The sequence below is a fragment of the Lampetra fluviatilis genome, chromosome 49 (assembly GCF_964198595.1).
Source record: "Lampetra fluviatilis chromosome 49, kcLamFluv1.1, whole genome shotgun sequence".
Lineage (NCBI taxonomy): Eukaryota > Metazoa > Chordata > Hyperoartia > Petromyzontiformes > Petromyzontidae > Lampetra > Lampetra fluviatilis.
The window spans coordinates 2,379,879-2,399,143 of NC_136323.1; the positions used below are offsets into that span (position 1 = coordinate 2,379,879).

Consider the following 19,265-nt stretch of genomic DNA (forward strand, 5'->3'; position numbering starts at 1 on the left):
GTTTCTTCATCAACTACTCATTTTCCAATTCACTCATTGTCACTTTCGGTGTAATAGAGTGTGAACATTCTCTTAACCGGTAACACGTGGGAATGCAAACCAATCGGATATCAATTGTAGTCCCACTGCATCCGTATGTTCTAGTCAAATCAGTCAAATGAAAGTCACAGTCAGTAGTCTTCTGCTCAAAAGAACATTGGGGCAGTGCCCATCTCCTACCTTCAGCCCTGAGCCAGTGCTGAAAATTCCACATTCCTTTGGCGGGGGCGAGTTTGTCCAGAGGACAACTACTGTTGACTTCCCCACACAGTGGTACCAAGTTTAGAGACCCAGGAGGGATGATGGGCTTCGTCAACTGACAAACTTCCAAGCTGCTCACTTGACTGCCGAGCCACGCGACGTCCAGGGATAGATCATAAGGACGTGTACACAAATGCATTTGCCACACACTCATAACGCCCCTTTGTGTCCTTCAGGAAAGCCTCACTAGGTGCGCGCATGATAAATGGTTCATTGGCTCATCACGTGACTTCAAACTAACCACATCACACTGCGGCCCCACACCTCCGATGAGTGCGGTTAGCTACATACGGTACAAAAGAAGCTCACTATACATAGATACATAGACTCGCACAGAGACCCAAATACTCATCACACAGAGACCCATAGACTCGCACAGAAACCCATAGACTCATCACGCAGAGACCCATAGACTCGCACAGAGACCCATAAACTCATCACGCAGAGACCCAAAGACTCGCACAGAGACCCATAGACTCGCACAGAGACCCATAGACTCATCACACAGAGACATATAGACTCATCTCACAGAGACCCATAGACTCGCACAGAGACCCATAGACTCATCACACAGAGACCCATAGACTTGGACAGAGACCCATAGACTCATCACACAAAGACCCATAGACTCGCACAGAGACCCATAGACTCATCACGCAGAGACCCATAGACTCGCACAGAGACCCATAGACTCGCACAGAGACCCATAGACTCATCACACAGAGACCCATAGACTCATCTCACAGAGACCCATAGACTCGCACAGAGACCCATAGACTCATCACACAGAGACCCATAGACTCGGACAGAGACCCATAGACTCATCACACAGAGACCCATAGACTCATCACACAGAGACCTATAGACTCATCACACAGAGACCCATAGACTCGCACAGAGACCCATAGACTCATCACACAGGGACCCATAGACTCATCACACAGAGACCCATAGACTCGCACAGAGACCTAACGACTCATTGCACAGAGACCCATAGACTCATCACACAGAGACCCATAGTTTGTTGTCCTTCCCCCACACCTCCGATTAGCGCAGTAGGCTCCGTATGGTGCGAAGGAAGTTCAACGTACACACGTAAATACAAATGCCTCACTGAGTTGCAAGACTATTTTTCAGCAGTGTCCCGCTAATCGGATATTTGGTCAATCCCATTGACGAGTGTGTGACTTGCGGGATAAAACCAGAGTAGCTCTCAGAACTCTGCACAGATAGATTCAAGAATACAGTGGTGTCTCCCCAACAAAGACCTACAACAACACCGAACGTTCCCGCACAGTCTCACATCCAACTCACGAAACACGCTCAAAACTTTCTCAGCTTTCCGAGATCCGACGAGATTGGGCACTTCCAGGGTGATTTGGTCTCAGCCCCGTGATGGGTGTAATGGAACATCCAAGACGTTAACATTTTACAGCTGGCCTGTCGTGAGAATTGTTCACATCTGCACTCTGCTCAAAGCTTTAATCAAAGGAGGCGATGCTGGTGGTGTCACGATCACGCTCGCTGGCCAACACCTCTCGACGGAGGACATGAGCACAATTCAAGAAAATGGCGAGATTCATGTTGAACCACCAACAGCACCGCCGCCACTGCCGCCACCGCCATGGCGATTGCCATTGTTGTTGTTGTTTTTTTTCCTGCTGTTGGCACACGGTTGTTTTTGGCCCGGATCGTCAGCTGCGCTTTGATGCATCCAGCAACAAAGGGCTGCTTTTTTGTTTCGGTGGCCACGTGGTGGTCAGCTTCAGCCAAACTGTGCGCCGACGGCGCGGCGGAAACTTTAGTAATTGCAGCGCCCCTAATTGCACCGGCAGAGAGAAGCCAGTGGGGCGACTGATCGTGGCCGCCAATGAGCTGTGATGGGCGACCCTTTCAATTCCACATGAAGAAAGTAAGAGCGAGCGATGGTCGCTAGCAGCCGCCCGCCCACCCGCCAGCCCACCTGGGAACCACGTCCCTGAGTTCCACATTGCCTCGTGTGACGATTGATGCGTTGGTATCCCTTAAGTCCAGCGTGAAGAAGTATGGTTAAATAGCCCATGCAATCAATCGCGACGGAGGGATGCCCTCATCCAGCCGTGGATTGACAAGAGGACCGTACTTGTCAAACAAAACGAACAGGTCGCTGTGTGTCGGTGTCATGGTCCAAATCAATATAATTCGAAAATTGCGATCATCGCCCCCTCCACTGGCCGGCGAATGGCCACCTGCAGGCCAGGGTGCTGAGTCACCTGGTGCCACACAGGGACAGATGCCACAGTGAGGTGAGGGGGGGGGTGCGAGATGAGATGTGCGATCGAAGTTGCCCTGAGATGCCACGGCATAAGAACACTGCGATTCATGCCACCAAGCCAGCTGACTGCCGCGAGTGCCCTGCGGGGGCGGAGATCCGCCGTGCGCGTGCCCCTGCTCACCTGTGTAGGTGAGCATGGCGGTCTGGCTGTGCGTCCCGGCACGGTTCCTTGCCGTGCAGGTGTAGGAGCCGGCGTCGAGCCGCGCCGCTGCCCTGATGAGCAGCGTGCCATCCGACAACACCGAGCGCCTGCGGAGAGCCGGCGGGCACGCACACACGCGCACACAGCTCAAAATCCTGGGCCCCACGGCTCGCAATCCTAGGCCCCACGGCTCCGAATGCTGGGCCCCGTGGCTCGCAATCTTAAGCCCCACGGCTCACAATCTTGGGCCCCACGGCTCGCAATCCTAGGCCCCACGGCTCACAATCCTAGGCCCCATGGCTCACAATCCTAGGCCCCACGGCTCAAAATCCTAGGCCCCACGGCTCACAATCCTGGACCCCACAGCTCACAATCCTGAGCCCCGCGGCTCGCAATTCAGGATCTGCAGCTGGAACTTAGCGGGGACGACAGCAGAATTGAGGTGGCGTTTGTTTCGTCCAGTTTCTAAGCAGAATCAGAATTGGAAAACGTATTCATACTGAAGGAATCCGATGAGCTATCAAGCTAATTTTTTCCACAGATATCTGGCTGCACCATGCAGTTGTTTACCATGGAGAGCCCCACTGAGTGTCAAGACTCATACTCAGGAGGGCCTTACCAAGCTATCATAGAAGGGAGTGGCGATTGATACATGTTCCCAATTAAACAATATGTGGTATAAGTTCGCAAATTTGGCATATTTGGACCAATGACGCCGTGAATTATGCCATAAGATCATCAAGATCCGCCGTGAAGCAGACGGTGCGCACTCTATGGTTTCCGTACATGCTGGAGGAATGTTAACCGGGGTGGCCTACCGGATTCGAACGAAGAAACCTCTGTCGGGCCACTTCGCTGGCGCCACTGCCGGAACTCGTCGAGGAAAAGCGAGGGCTGGGGGGGGGGGCGGCTTCTGTAGCGTGAGGGCTGGGGGGGACCCCTCTCTCTACACCCAATCCATCTGCAGCAGAGGACAGCGACCCGGCGCGGCGCACCTGGGAGAGTCGACGACGTCGGCGTCCCCGTGCACCCACGTGACCGCCGGGGCCGGGTGACCCGCCGCCCGGCACGCCACCCGCACCTCGGCGCCCGCCACGAACGTCTGGGAGGGAGGCGACACGGCCGCCCTGGGGAGGTCTGCGGAGCGGCCGGGGCGGTGCGGAGGAGAGGGGGCGCAGGGGGTTACCGGGGAGAATCGGCGCGCACCGACGCCGGGGAACCGGGCCGGGCCGGTCCGGCGTGCGTCTCAGTATCCCAGTTATATAGGATAAAAAAAAAATGTAACGACATTTTTTAGGAGGGTTGTGCCAAGTTTGTTCAGTAGGGGGCCATGTGTGTCAAATGTGTACCTGGTGCAATCCGTAAACATGCCCACTAGGGAGACAAAGGCGGCCGGGCGTGGTGTTGGCCACCCACCACCTCGTGTGCCATTCTGACCTTCATAGGTGCTCGCAAACACCACTTGCCCCAATGGTGTGTTTAGGCTGCACGAGGGATCTTTGTCTTTGTTCTATTTAAGAAATTTGCAGGTAACTTCTGAAAATTGTGGTGTTTGACGAATAACGGTCACATTGTAAGGATTACTCTTTGGTTCTTTCGGTAAAGTCACGTAGGTATAAAATAAAATGAATCACGACGTTTCGGGCAGAAGACAAGCGTCTATCATCAGGTGGGAAAGCTGCTTATTTTCTACCTACTTGACTTTACCGAAAGAACCAAAGAGTATGGATTCCTGCAGTCACGAAAGCTTCAAATAAAGATTGTAAGGATTGTTTTGCTTTGGAAGAAACCAGAGGACCTGGACGAAACCTTTGCAGAACATTGGGAGAAGATACAACTTCTACACAGAAAGGGCACCCAAGCCGGGACTTCCCCGAAGCCCTTCTTGCCGTGCGAGGCACGAGAGACATTGCCGCCGCGCCTCCCTGGTGCAACCCGAAGGTGGCGACGCCATCGCCGCGTGACCCTCACCGTCGAAGTGGAGCCACACGGACGCGCTGCTGGCGCCGCCGCGGTTGGACGCGGTGCAGTCGTAGCGGCCGGCGTCCCCGCGCCGCGCGTCACGGATCTGCAGCGTCGCTCGTTTCCCCGCGCCGCTCTCCGGCGGCGGCGAGCGGCCGCGACCGCCCAGGAGCGCCAGGGCGTCGACGGAGTGCGGCGGCGTTCCTGCGTGGGGAGTCGGATTGGCGAAGCCCTGCGGCTAGAACCGGAGGCATTCCCACCTGGGGTCTCTCTCCAAAAAGTCATATCCGGCCGTGCTGGCCGCGTCAAGCTACGAGGTGTACTGCCGGTGGTTGAGATTGCACGGGTTGGTGTGAGGAGTCACGTGACGAGCGTCGGTTGAGCGCTGGTGAGCGCGTGATGAGAGATGGGCCGACGCGGGGTGCTGCAAGCCGAGTTTGTTTATTACGCCGACGGTTACGACGTTCGTGGCCGCGCTTAAGGTCGATGTTAAAAAGTTTTGTTCCGAGACCATACCCGAGTGAGTTTACTGTACGAGTCGGTGAGGTGCCATGGAGAGGAGAATCGAAGACACATTTCAGGTCCGTCTTTGATGGTCATGCCGATTGTTTAATTGGGTGAGGATTTGCGAATGGCTGCGGGATGATGACGATGATGACGACAATGATGACAATGATGATGATGACGATGATGTCAATGATGATGACGACAATGGTGATGACAATGATGATGACAATGATGATGAGGACAATGATGATGATGATGATGACGATGATGACAATGATGATGATGATGACAACGATGATGATGATGATGACAATAATGATGATGATGGTGACGACGACGACGATGATGATGATGATAACGAAGATGATAATGAGCGGTGGCAGCGTCATCATCATGAACCTGCTCACCTCGATGTACCACGTGCCGTGTCCACGTCACGTTGTAGCTCACATCTTGGCCCCCGACGCGGCAAGCGAGCGTCGCCGTCTCGCCGGGAGCAACCGTCACGTTGCCGAGGGCCCGCACCTCCGGGGCCGGCTCTGCTCACCGCACAAGGGAGCCCGGCAAAACACAAAACAGCGATTGCTGCACGTTTGAATAGTTTTTGCGTCAAACCGGGACACGTTTGTCATGGCGAGGTGGGGGCCTCGCTTATAAACATTCGACGGAGTTTGCTTCAAGAAAGCCTGAGCAGCCTCGGGGAAACAGACAGCACTGAGAGTCCGGCAGCTAACCGGCTGCGCTGCCTACCAACCTCTCCTTCGTGGTTGTGTGTGTCGGCGTGAGTCTACAAAACGTCGACGAAGCGATTCCCTGCTCAAGTGAGCATTGAGGAGGTGTTCGTCTCCCTTTTACCAGTGGTGGAAATTCTACATTCCTATGGCGGGGGGGGGGGAAGTCTTCCCGTTGAACAACCACCGTTGATTTTCTCACAGCGGTGCCATTTCTACCGACCGTGGCGGGATTGATGGGGCTGCGTCAAACCCCCAGCCGGAATGCGCGACCCCGAAATATCGGGGCGCGCCAATCCCCATCCCCGTGTGCTCGAGATCATGAGCGGATTGTTTTGTCTGAGCGACTCTCGGAGGGAGGCAACACGGCCACCCTGTGGAGGCGGCGGGGGGGCGGGGGGGTCGAGTCGCTGACCTGTGACCTGCAGGTAGGTGGCGGCGTGTCCGGCTCCCGCCTGGCTCACGGCCACGCACTCGTAGCGGCCCTCGTCGCGCGCCGTCGCCTCGCCGATCTCCCAGCTCGCGCTGCCGGACTCCCTGCACACGCGCGTGGTGGCGGCGGCGACGATAATAATTACACGGCGGAGCAGGGCACATTGGGGGCGTCCATTTGACACTCTTCGAGGCTCTCGCGAAGATACGAGGCTGCACGGACACATGGCCTGCGGTCATGTAAAAGTAAGAGGGGCGGCGACACTCGTTTCGAACGGCATCGAGGAATCTTTTGTAACCGTCATCGCGACGGTGACGTCCGCTGTGAAATGTACGGTGCATCATACTCTGCGGTTAATACACCGGCAGCAGTAACCAGGGCTTCCTGCTGGGTTAAACAGGATGGCAAAAGCAGGGCGCATAGGCTGAGGAACATAGATGTACAGTACAACAGGACATCTCCGCGCTGCCCACGACCAAGCCCCACAGCGGCAGCCTCTACCATCTTGATTTGAATCTTGATTTGAAGCTTTCGTGACTGCAGGAATCCATACTCTTTGGTTCTTTCGGTAAAGTCACGTAGGTAGAAAAATAAAATAAACCAAATAATAATAAATCACGACGTTTCGATCGCAACACAAGCAGTCGTCCTCGGGCGAAAAAAATCATCCAGCAGTGGAACTGCTGAACCAGCGAGAGAACTGTTACAACAAGGGGTTATATATGTTTGAGGGGGGGCAGGGGGTGTGTAGCCCAGGGACAAGCATATAAGCCTATACCATATAAGTACCGTCATACTTTAAAACGATTTGATGCAGCGACCTTCGCAAATATTTAAAAGAATCCGACATTAAGGGCTAGGTATTGCAAGGTCGCTGACCTTTTTCAGGCGATTGCTTTCACAGGCTGACATATGGAGGCAGCGGTTTATGTGGACACGGGGGAGGAGGCTGCGTTGGGCTGTAAACTCTGAGCGTGGACGCAGCCACGAGCGAGCAACCGGCTTGGCTATCTCAGCGACGGCAGCAGCCGGTTCAAATGTGCTTCGGATAAACAAGTTGTCTGTAATAAAAGGTCCCGAATTTATCCCCGAGAGCCCCGTTGAGTCCCGAGACTCACTTTCGGCATGGCTGATTTGGTTTGAGGCTCGCCTGACTGCACCGTACTCTAAGTGAACTTTTGAATAAATGAAAGTCCGCATAAAAACATAAATACATGACCGAATTTATAAATCAATAGAGGCATTCGTGAATAAATTGTACGATGGCAGAAAGGATAAACATCATCGAATGACCGCATGGATAAATAAATTAGTGCAATTAAATCATTGAGTGAACAAATTAATGAACAACCGAATGAATAAATAAGCACCGAATGAATGAATAAAGGAATGAAATGACGGGGAGCCCTACTTGAGAAAGTTCTCCCGACCGAGCGGGGCGCCGTTGCGAGTGAAGCGCAGCGTGTAGGGGATGAGCGACTCCACGGAGCAGGTGATGGCGACTGCCTGCAGGTAGAACGCCGCCGTCCACTCGGCCATCCGCACACGCGGGAGATCTGTTCCACGCAGCACCGGCGGCGAGGTCAGGGAAGGGGTGGAGGGGGGGTCAGGGCAGCGCACGTCACGCGCAACGGACGGCAGGCCGTGGGATGCGCAAGCGCGAGGATTTGTCCGTCGGCTCGAGCGGGCGAAACGGTGGCGGCCGGCAAGTTGAACGCTCGTGCCTGTCGCAATTTGTTTGGCCACGCCGGGTGGTGGAGGGGAAAGTAACGGCACGAATTTTGGTCCGGACCATTACGTGGCCAAACACAAAAAAATACGTCGTGAATCATAATGTTTGCTGCAAACTTAACGGCAATAACACCGTGGCCTTCATCAGGACAATCTAGAATCGGCGACGTCTTTGGGAAATGGCCGGTCTTCATAACGCACGTGGATTTTGAAGGTAATCAATGTACATTCGGCTTTGTAATGAAACAGGTTAAAGTGAACATATGCTTGTGACCTGATGATCGTGTTCTTTTCGTTAGTGTGTTGCAAGCCAGTGACGTTTGGGTGACCTCTTTAAAAACCCTCAGCAGGACTCGAAGCAAATGTTATGCTCTGCGCGAATTGTCCAATGGAAGGCGTTAGCGCAGCACTTAGAATAACTGTGACATCCACGACTGCATGCGGTTCCGTGGTTGTGCCGCTGTACGTCTCCCCGGTGTGCGTTTGTGTCGTTCCGCGTGTCGTTCGTCACGATGTCCGATGCTTTGCTCTCACAGCACGTGAAGCATACGCAGATTTGATCAGTCGCTCATAGCTAAACATGCGGCCGATCGGATTAGTTCGCGTATTGACCATCGTGAGCAGTTGAACGTTCTGCAGCTCCTGAAGATGCCCGCAGTAGCATGCGGCGAAAAAATTGAAAGCAGAATTGCTCAGCACGTGGCCTAACCCGCAAGGCCTCACAGCCCTGAAACTCGCCGAAGTCTTTCCAGATACCGTAGATGAGCGAGGGCGGACCGGTGACTTAACCGGACTGTGACGTCGTGCGGTGCGCACCGGGCACGATGTTAGAGAAAGCCACGCTGGAGTATCGCTGGAAGGAAAATCCGGCCCGGTCGACGCCCGACACTCGCACAAAGAACTTCTCGGAGGGCGACACGAACTGCGCCACCCTCCAGATGCCCCAGGGCGCCGTGGCGGCCGGCGCGACGGGCAGGCCCTTGAGTGCGCGCCCGCACGGCGTCAGCAGCTCGACGCGCTCGGCGCGGCCCGGCACGCGCAGCCCCGTCACGTTGAGCAGCATGTGCGTCGGCAGGCCTGTGGTGGGGGGAGGGGCACACGGTGCATGGGTCACTCACGCAGGAACCGCGACCAACCAACGGTGCTGCCAATTGCGCCTGGGAACCAACGTGGAGAGATGGATGGCTGAGATCAGCTCGTGCGCTCTGTGGATCTCTCCTTGCGCACCACTGACTCAGGCACCATCACCTTCACGCGTCTCTGTGTTCAGGGATGCCAGGAGTCGATCTCAAGTAAAGTGTCGGTACCTAGGACGGGCCGTCGCTCCGTGCGGCTGTAGTCATCGGTGGACGTGCGGGAGAAGCCGGCGTGGAAATCGATGGTGCTCAGCCCCGTGACGCGGACCGAGTGGCGCCCGGAGCTTGTGACCTGTGGACAGGAAAGAAAACCTAAGCATCTAACTCAAAGTAAAAGTGCAGCATGCCATGTAAACAAAACAAAAACTGGCTGGGAAATTCCACGTCTTGTTGCACAAAGAGAGCGAGCAGAGCTTGAGCGGGGGGATAGGGGATATGAACGATAGGGGATATGAACGATAGGGGATATGAACGATAGGGGATATGAACGATAGGTGATATGAACGATAGAAGATATGAACGATAGGCTCCGCTGGCTGTGAACGGAGCGCCAGTTCGGCTGCAGTTGTCACGGCCCTCTCATCACAGAAGGCATCCCCATTCACGTGGAGCCATCCCTGCCGACCGAGAGGCGCCCGGGCCAGACTGCAGATCGCGATCAGTGCGTGCCCCACTGCACCTGCAGCTACATCGACGACGGTCATCAATTTCGCCAGCATCCAACAACCGTGGTCTTTGTTCACCGTCACCGTCGCGATGACAGTTACAAATGTGCGCGTCTTTCACCTGCGGGTTCCAATGGACCGTGCGTATCGTGCCGGGATTATTTCTCACAGAGATACACGTGGAGGAAAGCCACGCATCATCGGTGTGGTTAATAAACCGTGTATGTCAAAACTTCCACATGCCTCCCACGCTCAAAGGAAAGTTAATGGGCATCGCTGCGAGCCGCCATGGTTCATTTTCGACATTCCAATGGCAGGGGCCATTCGCTCCAAGGGTTGACAATTGGTAGCGTTCCACAAAGTGGTACTCATTTAATTCACCGCAGGAGAGATGATGGGCCAAGTCATTCCCCAACCAAGGATTTGAGCTCGCAACCGTCTGTGAGTCGAACGCTGTGCCACAACGCAACTCACATGCAGACTGGCTGAATATTAACGCAGCAGTGTAACTTTACATTTACGACAACAAACACAATAATAATAAGTTAGCCTTTCGTCAGCCCACTGCTGAGAGCTTAACACACTGTGGGGAGGCCTTAAACCAGCAAGTGGATTGACAAAGGGCTGTAAAAGAAGTAAAATATTTGCAAATAAATAATTCACAAAAGCGTCTGCAGACTTTTGCCAGTAGGGTTTCTGACTTGGATTTGTGGTCAATTCCTGATTGAACATTCAGAGTGAAATTTTACTTTAAATGGAGCTGAGGCTTCCAGTTATCGTTGCGCAGATTGAAAAAGAAAGCACAATCTGACATTTGCTAATCTGCAAGGGAAAGCGATTTTGTGAAATAACACAGAAGCATTGCCTGACCTCGTCACGTGCATGTGGGATGAATTACCTCATCACAGTAGCTGCGTCTGAGACCATCCTCTGGATTATGTCTCCCCCAAGCAATCATAACTCATGCCGAATGGAGATTCCAGGAGATGTGAAATCTGTAAATTCCTGGATGTAAGTTATGTTGAAAGTGGGTCCAAAAATTATATATATTTTTCATTTTGGGCTTAAGTATTAAAAGGAAAGAACGGCTTCATTGTTGAGAGATGCAAGCTACGCGGAAGAATCGTGACACTTTTGCCCTTTAAAAAAGAATCACCTGCTGTTTTCTTTTTTAAATAAAATTCCACGCGAGGAATTTGAAACCCGTATATCTCTTCTTGACTGATTCCAGGAAGCCGCTCGGCGATTTACCCGAGAAAAGTGTCCTGGGGCACCGAACGAAGCACAGGATTCAAAATCCCCCCGATGTAATCTTGAGGAACTTCTAGAAAACAATCCGCCCTGATAAAAATGTACTTCTAGCTTTGAAGCTTTCGTGACTGCAAGGATTCATATTCTTAGGTTTTTTCGGTAAAGTCACGTAGGTACAACATTAAAATTAATAAAAGTAAAATAAAATAAAAATCACGACGTTTCGGAGGCAACACAAGCTTCCATCTTCAGGTGGAACCGTCACAGCCACGACAGCTGTATCAAGTAAAAAAAAAAGCTGTCGTGACTGTGACGGTTCCACCTGAAGACGGAAGCTTGTGTTGCCTCCGAAACGTCGTGATTTTTATTTTATTTTACTTTTATTAATTTTAATGTTTTACCTACGTGACTTTACCGAAAAAACCTAAAAATGTACTTATTACGCTGCGTGACAGATATCGTATGTAGTAGTACATTCAAAAGAGTAGATACGCCAAGTGATATTCGCGTGTGGATGTCTCACTAACCTTTTCAAAAAAATAATTCACGTGATTTACGTTTTTTTTTTTTTAAGAATATAAATGCAGGCAGTCATCCGTAAATCAAGAGGGCATTGGGATGTTTGACCAACTTACTTTTTCCTGGGTATGGGTAAAACTGTACAGCCCAGATAAAACCCACCTCTCAGCCCAAGCCTATACAACACAACGCGCTCCCAAGCACTCTCACATCCAAGCATGGACCGGCTTCAAGCCTGCTTAGTTTCCAAGATCCAACGACATTGGGCACATTCGGCACGTTTAGGCTCGTCGGTTCATTCAAGCGATGTTGGTACTTAACAAAGCGTGACCATCACAGCCAGCGACTCACGAGAGAAACGAGAGCTTTTAGTTGAACATATCCAACGGAGGCCAAGTAAATATGTGTAATATCATCCAGGGTTCCAACCAATGCTTCATAAGCATTTCCTGTAGATATATATATATTTTTTCCCCCTCATGTTTTTGTCAGATTGTATTTGCAAATATGCTGGCAAAAGAAGACAATGGCCAAAGCCTGATCCAATAGGCCTTCATCCAAAATCAAACGCCCCACCGTCCCCCACACACAAAAATCCCAGTGGCACGAATCTTTACAAGTGCCTGTCAAAGTATCGCATTTGAGGAAACACTTCGTTGTTGGCACAGCGAGCAACACTTTGGGGAAGAGTTTGCGTGTGTGCCGATTACGTTCAGTGGTGGCGTTTATTTTTCACATAGAATTGGCATCGGATTTTTGGAGGGAAAGTTCACATTGGCATGGGCTCATGATAAAGTACGATGTTGTAAACTCCCATCACAATACAACAATAAAACCTATCTACACGATACTCGCAGTATTTGAAAACGCTTGCAATTGCCGCCTGATTGTGTGAAAAAAATCAATGACTTTCCTACGATTGAATTTGCAAGGTGCAACTGCAGTCAGTGTTTTGTTTTATTGTCTTTATTACGCTTGTTCTACCTAAGAAAGCTTAAAAAAATATTTCAGCCGGGTCCTGCCAAGTTTCCACAGCAGTGAGCAATGTTGCTGCTGCTGTGTGTGATCCCAATTGAGTAATTTCCAGGTACATTTTCAGAGTTGGGATGTTCGCCCAATACCGGTTGACATTGTTTTGTTTAGCTGCAGCAGAAAACTACGAGCACCCAGAGGAAAGCGATGAAGAACAGGGGGATAGCATACAAACCCCACATGGAAAGGACGCCCCCCCGAACAAGAAATTGAACCCAGGGACTCTAGCTGCGAGGCACAAGTGTTACCACTTTGCCAGCCTGTTGTCCGAAGGTTTGTGGCAATCTTTGGTGTCGTTTTCGCAAGGTTCAACATGGTTCGCATCGCTCAATTAGGAAACATCAACAAAGAAACGAGGAACAAAACACGTCAACGCAGCTGTCAGCTCCTCGGGAACATTTCCTGGGTCATTGCCGCGTCGCCGCCGTGATCCGAGGCAGATCGTGACCCCGTTTTGCCTCTAAAAACGCCGTGCCGCAGGCGATGCCCGCTCGCGTAGTGCCGCTCCCTCGGGAGTCCTGGTGGTTTCACTCTGGGGCTCAGCGACGCCCGCGCCACGGGGTCACGAAGCCGCCGGCCGCTTGAGCGGGAGAGGACGACCGGTCGGCCGGCAGTGGGGGCCCTGCCCTCTGGCGCCAGCGGAGGTCGTTGGCGCTCGCCGAGATGAACGAGTTGAGAGGCGACGGAAAGGCAAGACGAGTGGGTCGGTGCGCTACGAAATGATGAATGGCGTCTGGCACTTAGAGATGGAGTCTTATGTAGGGCGCAAAGCCTGGGACGGTGAAATGCAGTACAGTATACGGTGCATAAAATACGTTAATTACTGTGGCTGCTACAGATGTTGTGAAAACTGTTTCCAGTATTCCTCACCATGGTTATTGTTCCCATGAACTTCGCTAACTGATTCCTCCACCCTTGTTGAGGACTCGGTCTTTACCAGACACTGCCCACGGTATCCCGACTGTGTTTAACCACCACCATCATCATGCTGCAGGTCACAACACTAAATACCTCACCCACTCACTCACTCAATCCCTCACCCACTCACTCACTCACCCACCAACTCACTCACTCACTCACCCACTTACTCACTCACCCACCCACTCACTCACTCGCCCACTCACCCACTCACTCACTCACACACTCACCCACCCACTCACTCACCCACTCACCCACTCACCCACTCACTCACCCACTCCCCCACCCACTAACCGTACTGCAGGCCAGGTCACTTCTCTTTCTGCTTCTCCCTCAAGCTGCTCCACTTTGGAATTCCCTCCTACCGTCTATTTGCCCACGTTTCTGACAATGAACTTACTCTAATCAAGAAACATGTCAACTCTTTTCTATTGCACATCCCATCGTGCTGTTTGTTGCTGGCTGCATAGTGTTTTTGGCCTTTGGGCCTTGTGCTCAGCAACTCTAATGAATGAAAAAAAATGTACAGCTCAACTTAATGAAACACAAACACCCTCCAGCCTTATAAACTACCATGAGAGACTGCCAACTGGCAGAGCAAGTTCCATTACCAAAGGATCATCAAATCCGCCATAAGTGCCAAATCGTATTACAACTTACGATTCAACCTCGGTGGCTACCGACGTTCTGATTGGCGGCACGTAACAGTCCGCTAAAGTTTTCTGTCTCCGTGCAATAATAGAATCACTGAATGGGGGAATTTCCCTTTCAAAACCCCGCTGGCTTGTAAGACAACATGGTCTGAAGCTGACCCTTTTGCTCCCTTTGAACTGTGACCCTGGCTGAACCGTAGAGGCTGAGCCCAATGGGAAGCCTGCAAAGAAAATAGAGGGCCTCAAGATTAAAGGCCAAAGGTTAACGACTTCCTTCCGACATCGTGAACAACCGCAAAGGAGATCCTTGCTTCTAGATTTGAAGCTTTCGTGACTGCAATGATTCATATTCTCAGGTTTTTTCGGTAAAGTCACGTAGGTAAAACATTAAAAGTAATGAAAGTAAAATAAAACAAAACAAAATAAAATTCACGACGTTTCGGAGGCAACACAAGTCTCCGTCATCAGGTGGGACCGTCACAGCCAGATTAGCTGCATCAAGTGAAGCAATGATTCAAGATGTAATCCCTTATAAGCAAGTTGAAGGGGGGAGGAGAGGGGGGGGGGGAGTTCATCAGAATGTGGTAGCCAATGAATGGAACGTATCGGGAGGGAGGGGGGTGGGAGGGGGAGGGAGCCAACAAAACATTTGGCGACGGCTTGGACGCGGCTGCTGCGCACGCCAACACAATGGGCAGAGAGGGGGGAGGGGAGGTCTGATGCACATGATAGAACAAAGGAACGAAAATGCCCATGTTTATACCAATGCAGGCTGAAAAATGAAGAGAGTACTGTTAAAAATAACTGGGGATGTTAACACTCGGTGAAGTAAATTAAAATAGTGCCTGTCAGATAAGATGGTCCAAAAAGTGTAATTAAGTCTTTTTTGCGTGGTTAATAACATCATCACGGTTGAAATTATGTCTGTGTTTGTATATTTGTATGGCTTCGTGTACAAACCTTTGATGGTAGCCAGGAGGCTTGCAGAGAACCTTGGTCTCGGAAAAGACAATTTCATGAGAGCCCGCCGAGTTGTAGCAATGATCGGCAACGGCCGAAGAATCAGTTCTGCCGTGTTTCAGATCTGACTTGTGCTCGCGGACACGATCAGCAACATGACGTTTTGTTTCTCCAATGTAGCAATCACCACAAATGCAACTCAATTTGTAGACTCCAGGATACTGTAAGTCAGGAACGACATCCTTCACAGATGGAATCAGATCACGGATTTTATGCACTGTGCTGAATCGGACTTGGATCTTATGTTTGTTTAGAATTTTGGAGATCTTTTTGGTCACGCCTGCTATGTATGGTAACGTGATAGTTTTGGTCGGAGTTTCATGTGGTTGTTTCTGTGTGGTGGGAGAGACAGCTTGGCGGATAGTACGGTCAGAGTATCCGTTCATCCTGAGGGCCCGATGTACATGTCTTAATTCATCAGTCAGGTGGTGTTGGTCAGAAATGCCATGGGCTCTGTGGTATAGCGTTTTGATGAGAGAATTCTTTTGAGATGGGTGGTGGTGGGAATCCGGTTTCAGGTAGGAATCTGTGTGGGTGGCTTTCCTGTAGACAGAATGTCCCAAGGATCCGTCAAGCCTCCTCTTAAACAGAATATCCAAGAATGGTAGTTTACCGTCTTTCTCCACTTCCATGGTGAATCTGATAGATGGGTGTCTAGAATTGATGTGGTCCAAGAAGTGGTTCAATGCTGGGAGGCCATGTGGCCAGATGACGAAAGTGTCATCCACATATCTCTTCCACAGGGAAGGACGCAGGGTGGATGTCTGGATGGCGTCTGATTCAAACTTTTCCATGAAAATGTTGGCTATAACTGGTGACAAGGGGGAGCCCATAGGGGTACCCTCATTCTGTTTGTAGAAGGTGCCATTCCAGGTAAAATAGGTGTTGGTGAGGCAATGCCTAACCAGCGCAGGTACATCAGAATTCAATCCCTGTTGGACTAAGTCCTCAATTATTGTTAGGGTGTCCGGTACTGGGACTTTGGTAAACAAAGATACTACATCAAAACTGACGAGAATGTCATCAGGAGATAGTACCATGTCCTTAACCATAGAGACTAATTGGGTTGAGTTGAGTACTGCCGAAGAGGTCTTGCCTGTGAAGGGGAGCAGAGTATCTGATAGAAAACGGGCTAGTTTGTACGTCGGAGAGTTTATCGTCGACACGATGGGTCGTAGCGGGGTGCCTTCTTTATGGATTTTAGGAAGACCATAGAGTCTGGGAGGTCTTGCCGCCGATGGTTTTAGAGAGGGACGTTTGCTTGGTTCGATTAGGGAAGTCGAACTCATGATGATACTGTTGGTTTTTGTCGTTAGGCTTTTAGTGGGATCGTTTTTAATTTTGGAGTAACTCCCATCATTAAGAAGGTCCAGGATTTTATTGTTGTATGAATCTTTATCCATGATGACCGTGGCATTGCCCTTGTCTGCCGAGAGGATGACTATATCATCTCTCTTTTTTAAATTCGCGAGTTCAGAGCGTTCGTTTTTGCTGATGTTACTAGTGGGTTTCTTAGCATTCTTGAGAATAGTAGCTATTTCAGCTCTTGCTACATCAGCATGGATGTGTCCTATGCCTCTGAGGGCTACATCAATCTGAGAAATCATATCCTCTACTGGTATATATTTAGGGGTGACGGCGAAATTTAGTCCTTTGGCCAGTACCGTTTTTAGATTGTCAGAGATTGGAATGTTACTCTGATTAATCACGGTCTTGTTAACATCCAGCTTTTTGTTTTGTTTTATTTTACTTTCATTACTTTTAATGTTTTACCTACGTGACTTTACCGAAAAAACCTGAGAATATGAGATCCTTGCTTTGTTATTTCCAGCTCAGAACTATTTTTTTTGCTGTCAAATTATCTTTTTTATTCAAACTAAACTTTGTAAAGCTACCTATGAACAAATGCACACACCTGGAGTCTTTTTCCTAAACAAATAAAACCTCTCAGTTTTCACAAGGAGTATTTTAAACATTCCTAATTGGAATGTTAGGCCAATTGCTTTATAGGAATTCATTTTATTTCATATTGTATGAAATTTGAAGCGACTTAAAAAGCAGCAGTGTGTATGCCTTGTATCCATGCCAACCAATAGACCATAGATTCAAATTTACAAATTACAGCATCTGCTTCGAGCATTACAATAAAAAAATAATAAAACATAAATGCAACTCTGCCACAATCCAGAATGCTACATATATTGCTATATTACATAAATTGCACCATCAAATTGACCCAATTATGCCATTTCACAGACATCGAGGAAGACTGAAAAATAACATTGAAAATGCTAACAGCCTCCATGAATTTCACAAAAAAAAATGTGTTTTTGATGACTGAACCAGCCCTGTCCGCTGTCCGCCCCCCATCTTTGCCATGCCACACTTACCGACGACTGACTGAGCATAGGGAGACCGATGTGTAGCAGTGGCCGACAGAGGGCTGTGCGTTATCGTTTTAAAAAATGTTTTACTACACTCGAAAGTAAAGGTGAGCTCAATCACTGAGCAAAAAAAAAATGCAATCCATAACAGCGATTCTTTTTTTAGACAAGACGTAATAAATGGCTGACATCAAGTCGGGGGCCTGTGATCTAGCGCTCGTTTGCAGCGCAGACATCAGACGCCGCATTTAACAAGACGTATAATTACGTTGCCTTGCGCGCTTCAAAGGCTCTCCCTGTCCCCGAAGGAGGGAAATAGCAGACGAGCGGAGATGGCGCGAGCGTTTGAAGTCAACCGAGCGGGGCGGGATGAGTCTGACGGGGCGCACGTCACCCATCACGCCCGCCCCATCACGCGTCCGTCTCAGGCCACAGCGAGCGGAGAGGCAGGAGGAGATGGCTTTCGCAGGACGCGTTGTTATTAACGATGTGCCCCCGTGTGACGTCTCAGACTCTGTAACTCGAGCTTTGGAAAAGCGTGCACTGGTATGTGTGCACGCTGCCACAAATGAACTGTCCGGCCAAGAATAAAAAAGCATTAGCCTTTTCGTCTTCAAATGAGGAATTGGACAGCACTTATTTACACTGGCAACCATTGGTGAGTGGTGAAAATTCCACATTTCCACAGCGGAGGCCAGTTTAGTCATAGGATGGAAGCTTCATCTAACGTATGAGGTGGTGGGGTGGTAGAGGTGGGGTTGTGGAGGTGGGGTGGTGGTGGTAGAGTGGTGGAGTGGTGGTGGGGTGGTAGAGGTGGGGTTGTGGAGGTGGGGTGGTGGTAGTGGAGTGGTGGTAGTGGAGTGGTTGTGGGGTGGTTGGGTGGTGGTGGGGTGGTGGAGTGGTGGTTTAGTGGTGGTTTAGTGGTGGTGGGGTGGTAGGGTGGTGGTGGGGTGGTGGTGGAGTGGTGGTGGAGTGGTGGTGGTGGGGGGTGGTTTAGTAGTGGTGGTGTGGTAGTGGAGTGATGGTGGTAGGGTATTGGTGGAGTGGTGGTGAAGTAGTGGTTTAGTAGTGGTGGAGTAGTGGTTTAGTCGTGGTGGAGTGGTCGTGGAGTGGTGGTGGGGTGGTGTTGTTAGCCGGTTGGTGAGTGAGTGGCACCTTGATGGTCCAGAGCCCGGGCGTGGGTAGTTTGACGCTGACAATGAGCGCCGAGTTGGGTAGGTGCAGGAGCTCACTCAGTCCAGTTTCCTGCTTGATCTGCTTACCTATGGGGGGGGGGGGGGCACACGTGGATAAATGTAAAGACAAAGATCCCCCATGTAGCCTTATAGACTGTCGTGGCCACGTGCTGTTTTGCGAACATTAAGGGCTGGCACGGCGATCGATGGAGTGTCGTGAACAGCCCGCTCACTCCACCGCTTCGCCACCGTGCCGTATTCTTTCATTATCGTCACCAGCTTAACTCTACCAGCTCACGACATTCAGCTGCGAAACGACAACGAGGCTCCACAAAGGAGCCGTAGTATTGAAGTCTGCCACCTGCTTTAAGTGATAATCAGGGAGGAGCCCA

General features: G+C 50.7%; 1 protein-coding gene across 1 annotated transcript in view; it reads right to left on the reverse strand.

Moving 5' to 3' along the window:
• The window catches only part of LOC144948348 (hemicentin-1-like), a 127,411-nt gene that overhangs the window by 78,979 nt on the left and 29,167 nt on the right, over positions 1–19,265 (reverse strand). Inside the window, exons 6-14 of the mRNA XM_078877775.1 lie at positions 18,854–18,960; positions 9,428–9,548; positions 8,937–9,197; positions 7,801–7,945; positions 6,372–6,493; positions 5,633–5,764; positions 4,728–4,922; positions 3,752–3,893; positions 2,736–2,863 (exon numbers count right to left, since the gene is read on the reverse strand). Of these exons, the coding sequence (XP_078733901.1) occupies positions 2,736–2,863; positions 3,752–3,893; positions 4,728–4,922; positions 5,633–5,764; positions 6,372–6,493; positions 7,801–7,945; positions 8,937–9,197; positions 9,428–9,548; positions 18,854–18,960 (1,353 nt within the window). The remainder of the gene's footprint in view (positions 1–2,735; positions 2,864–3,751; positions 3,894–4,727; positions 4,923–5,632; positions 5,765–6,371; positions 6,494–7,800; positions 7,946–8,936; positions 9,198–9,427; positions 9,549–18,853; positions 18,961–19,265) is intronic.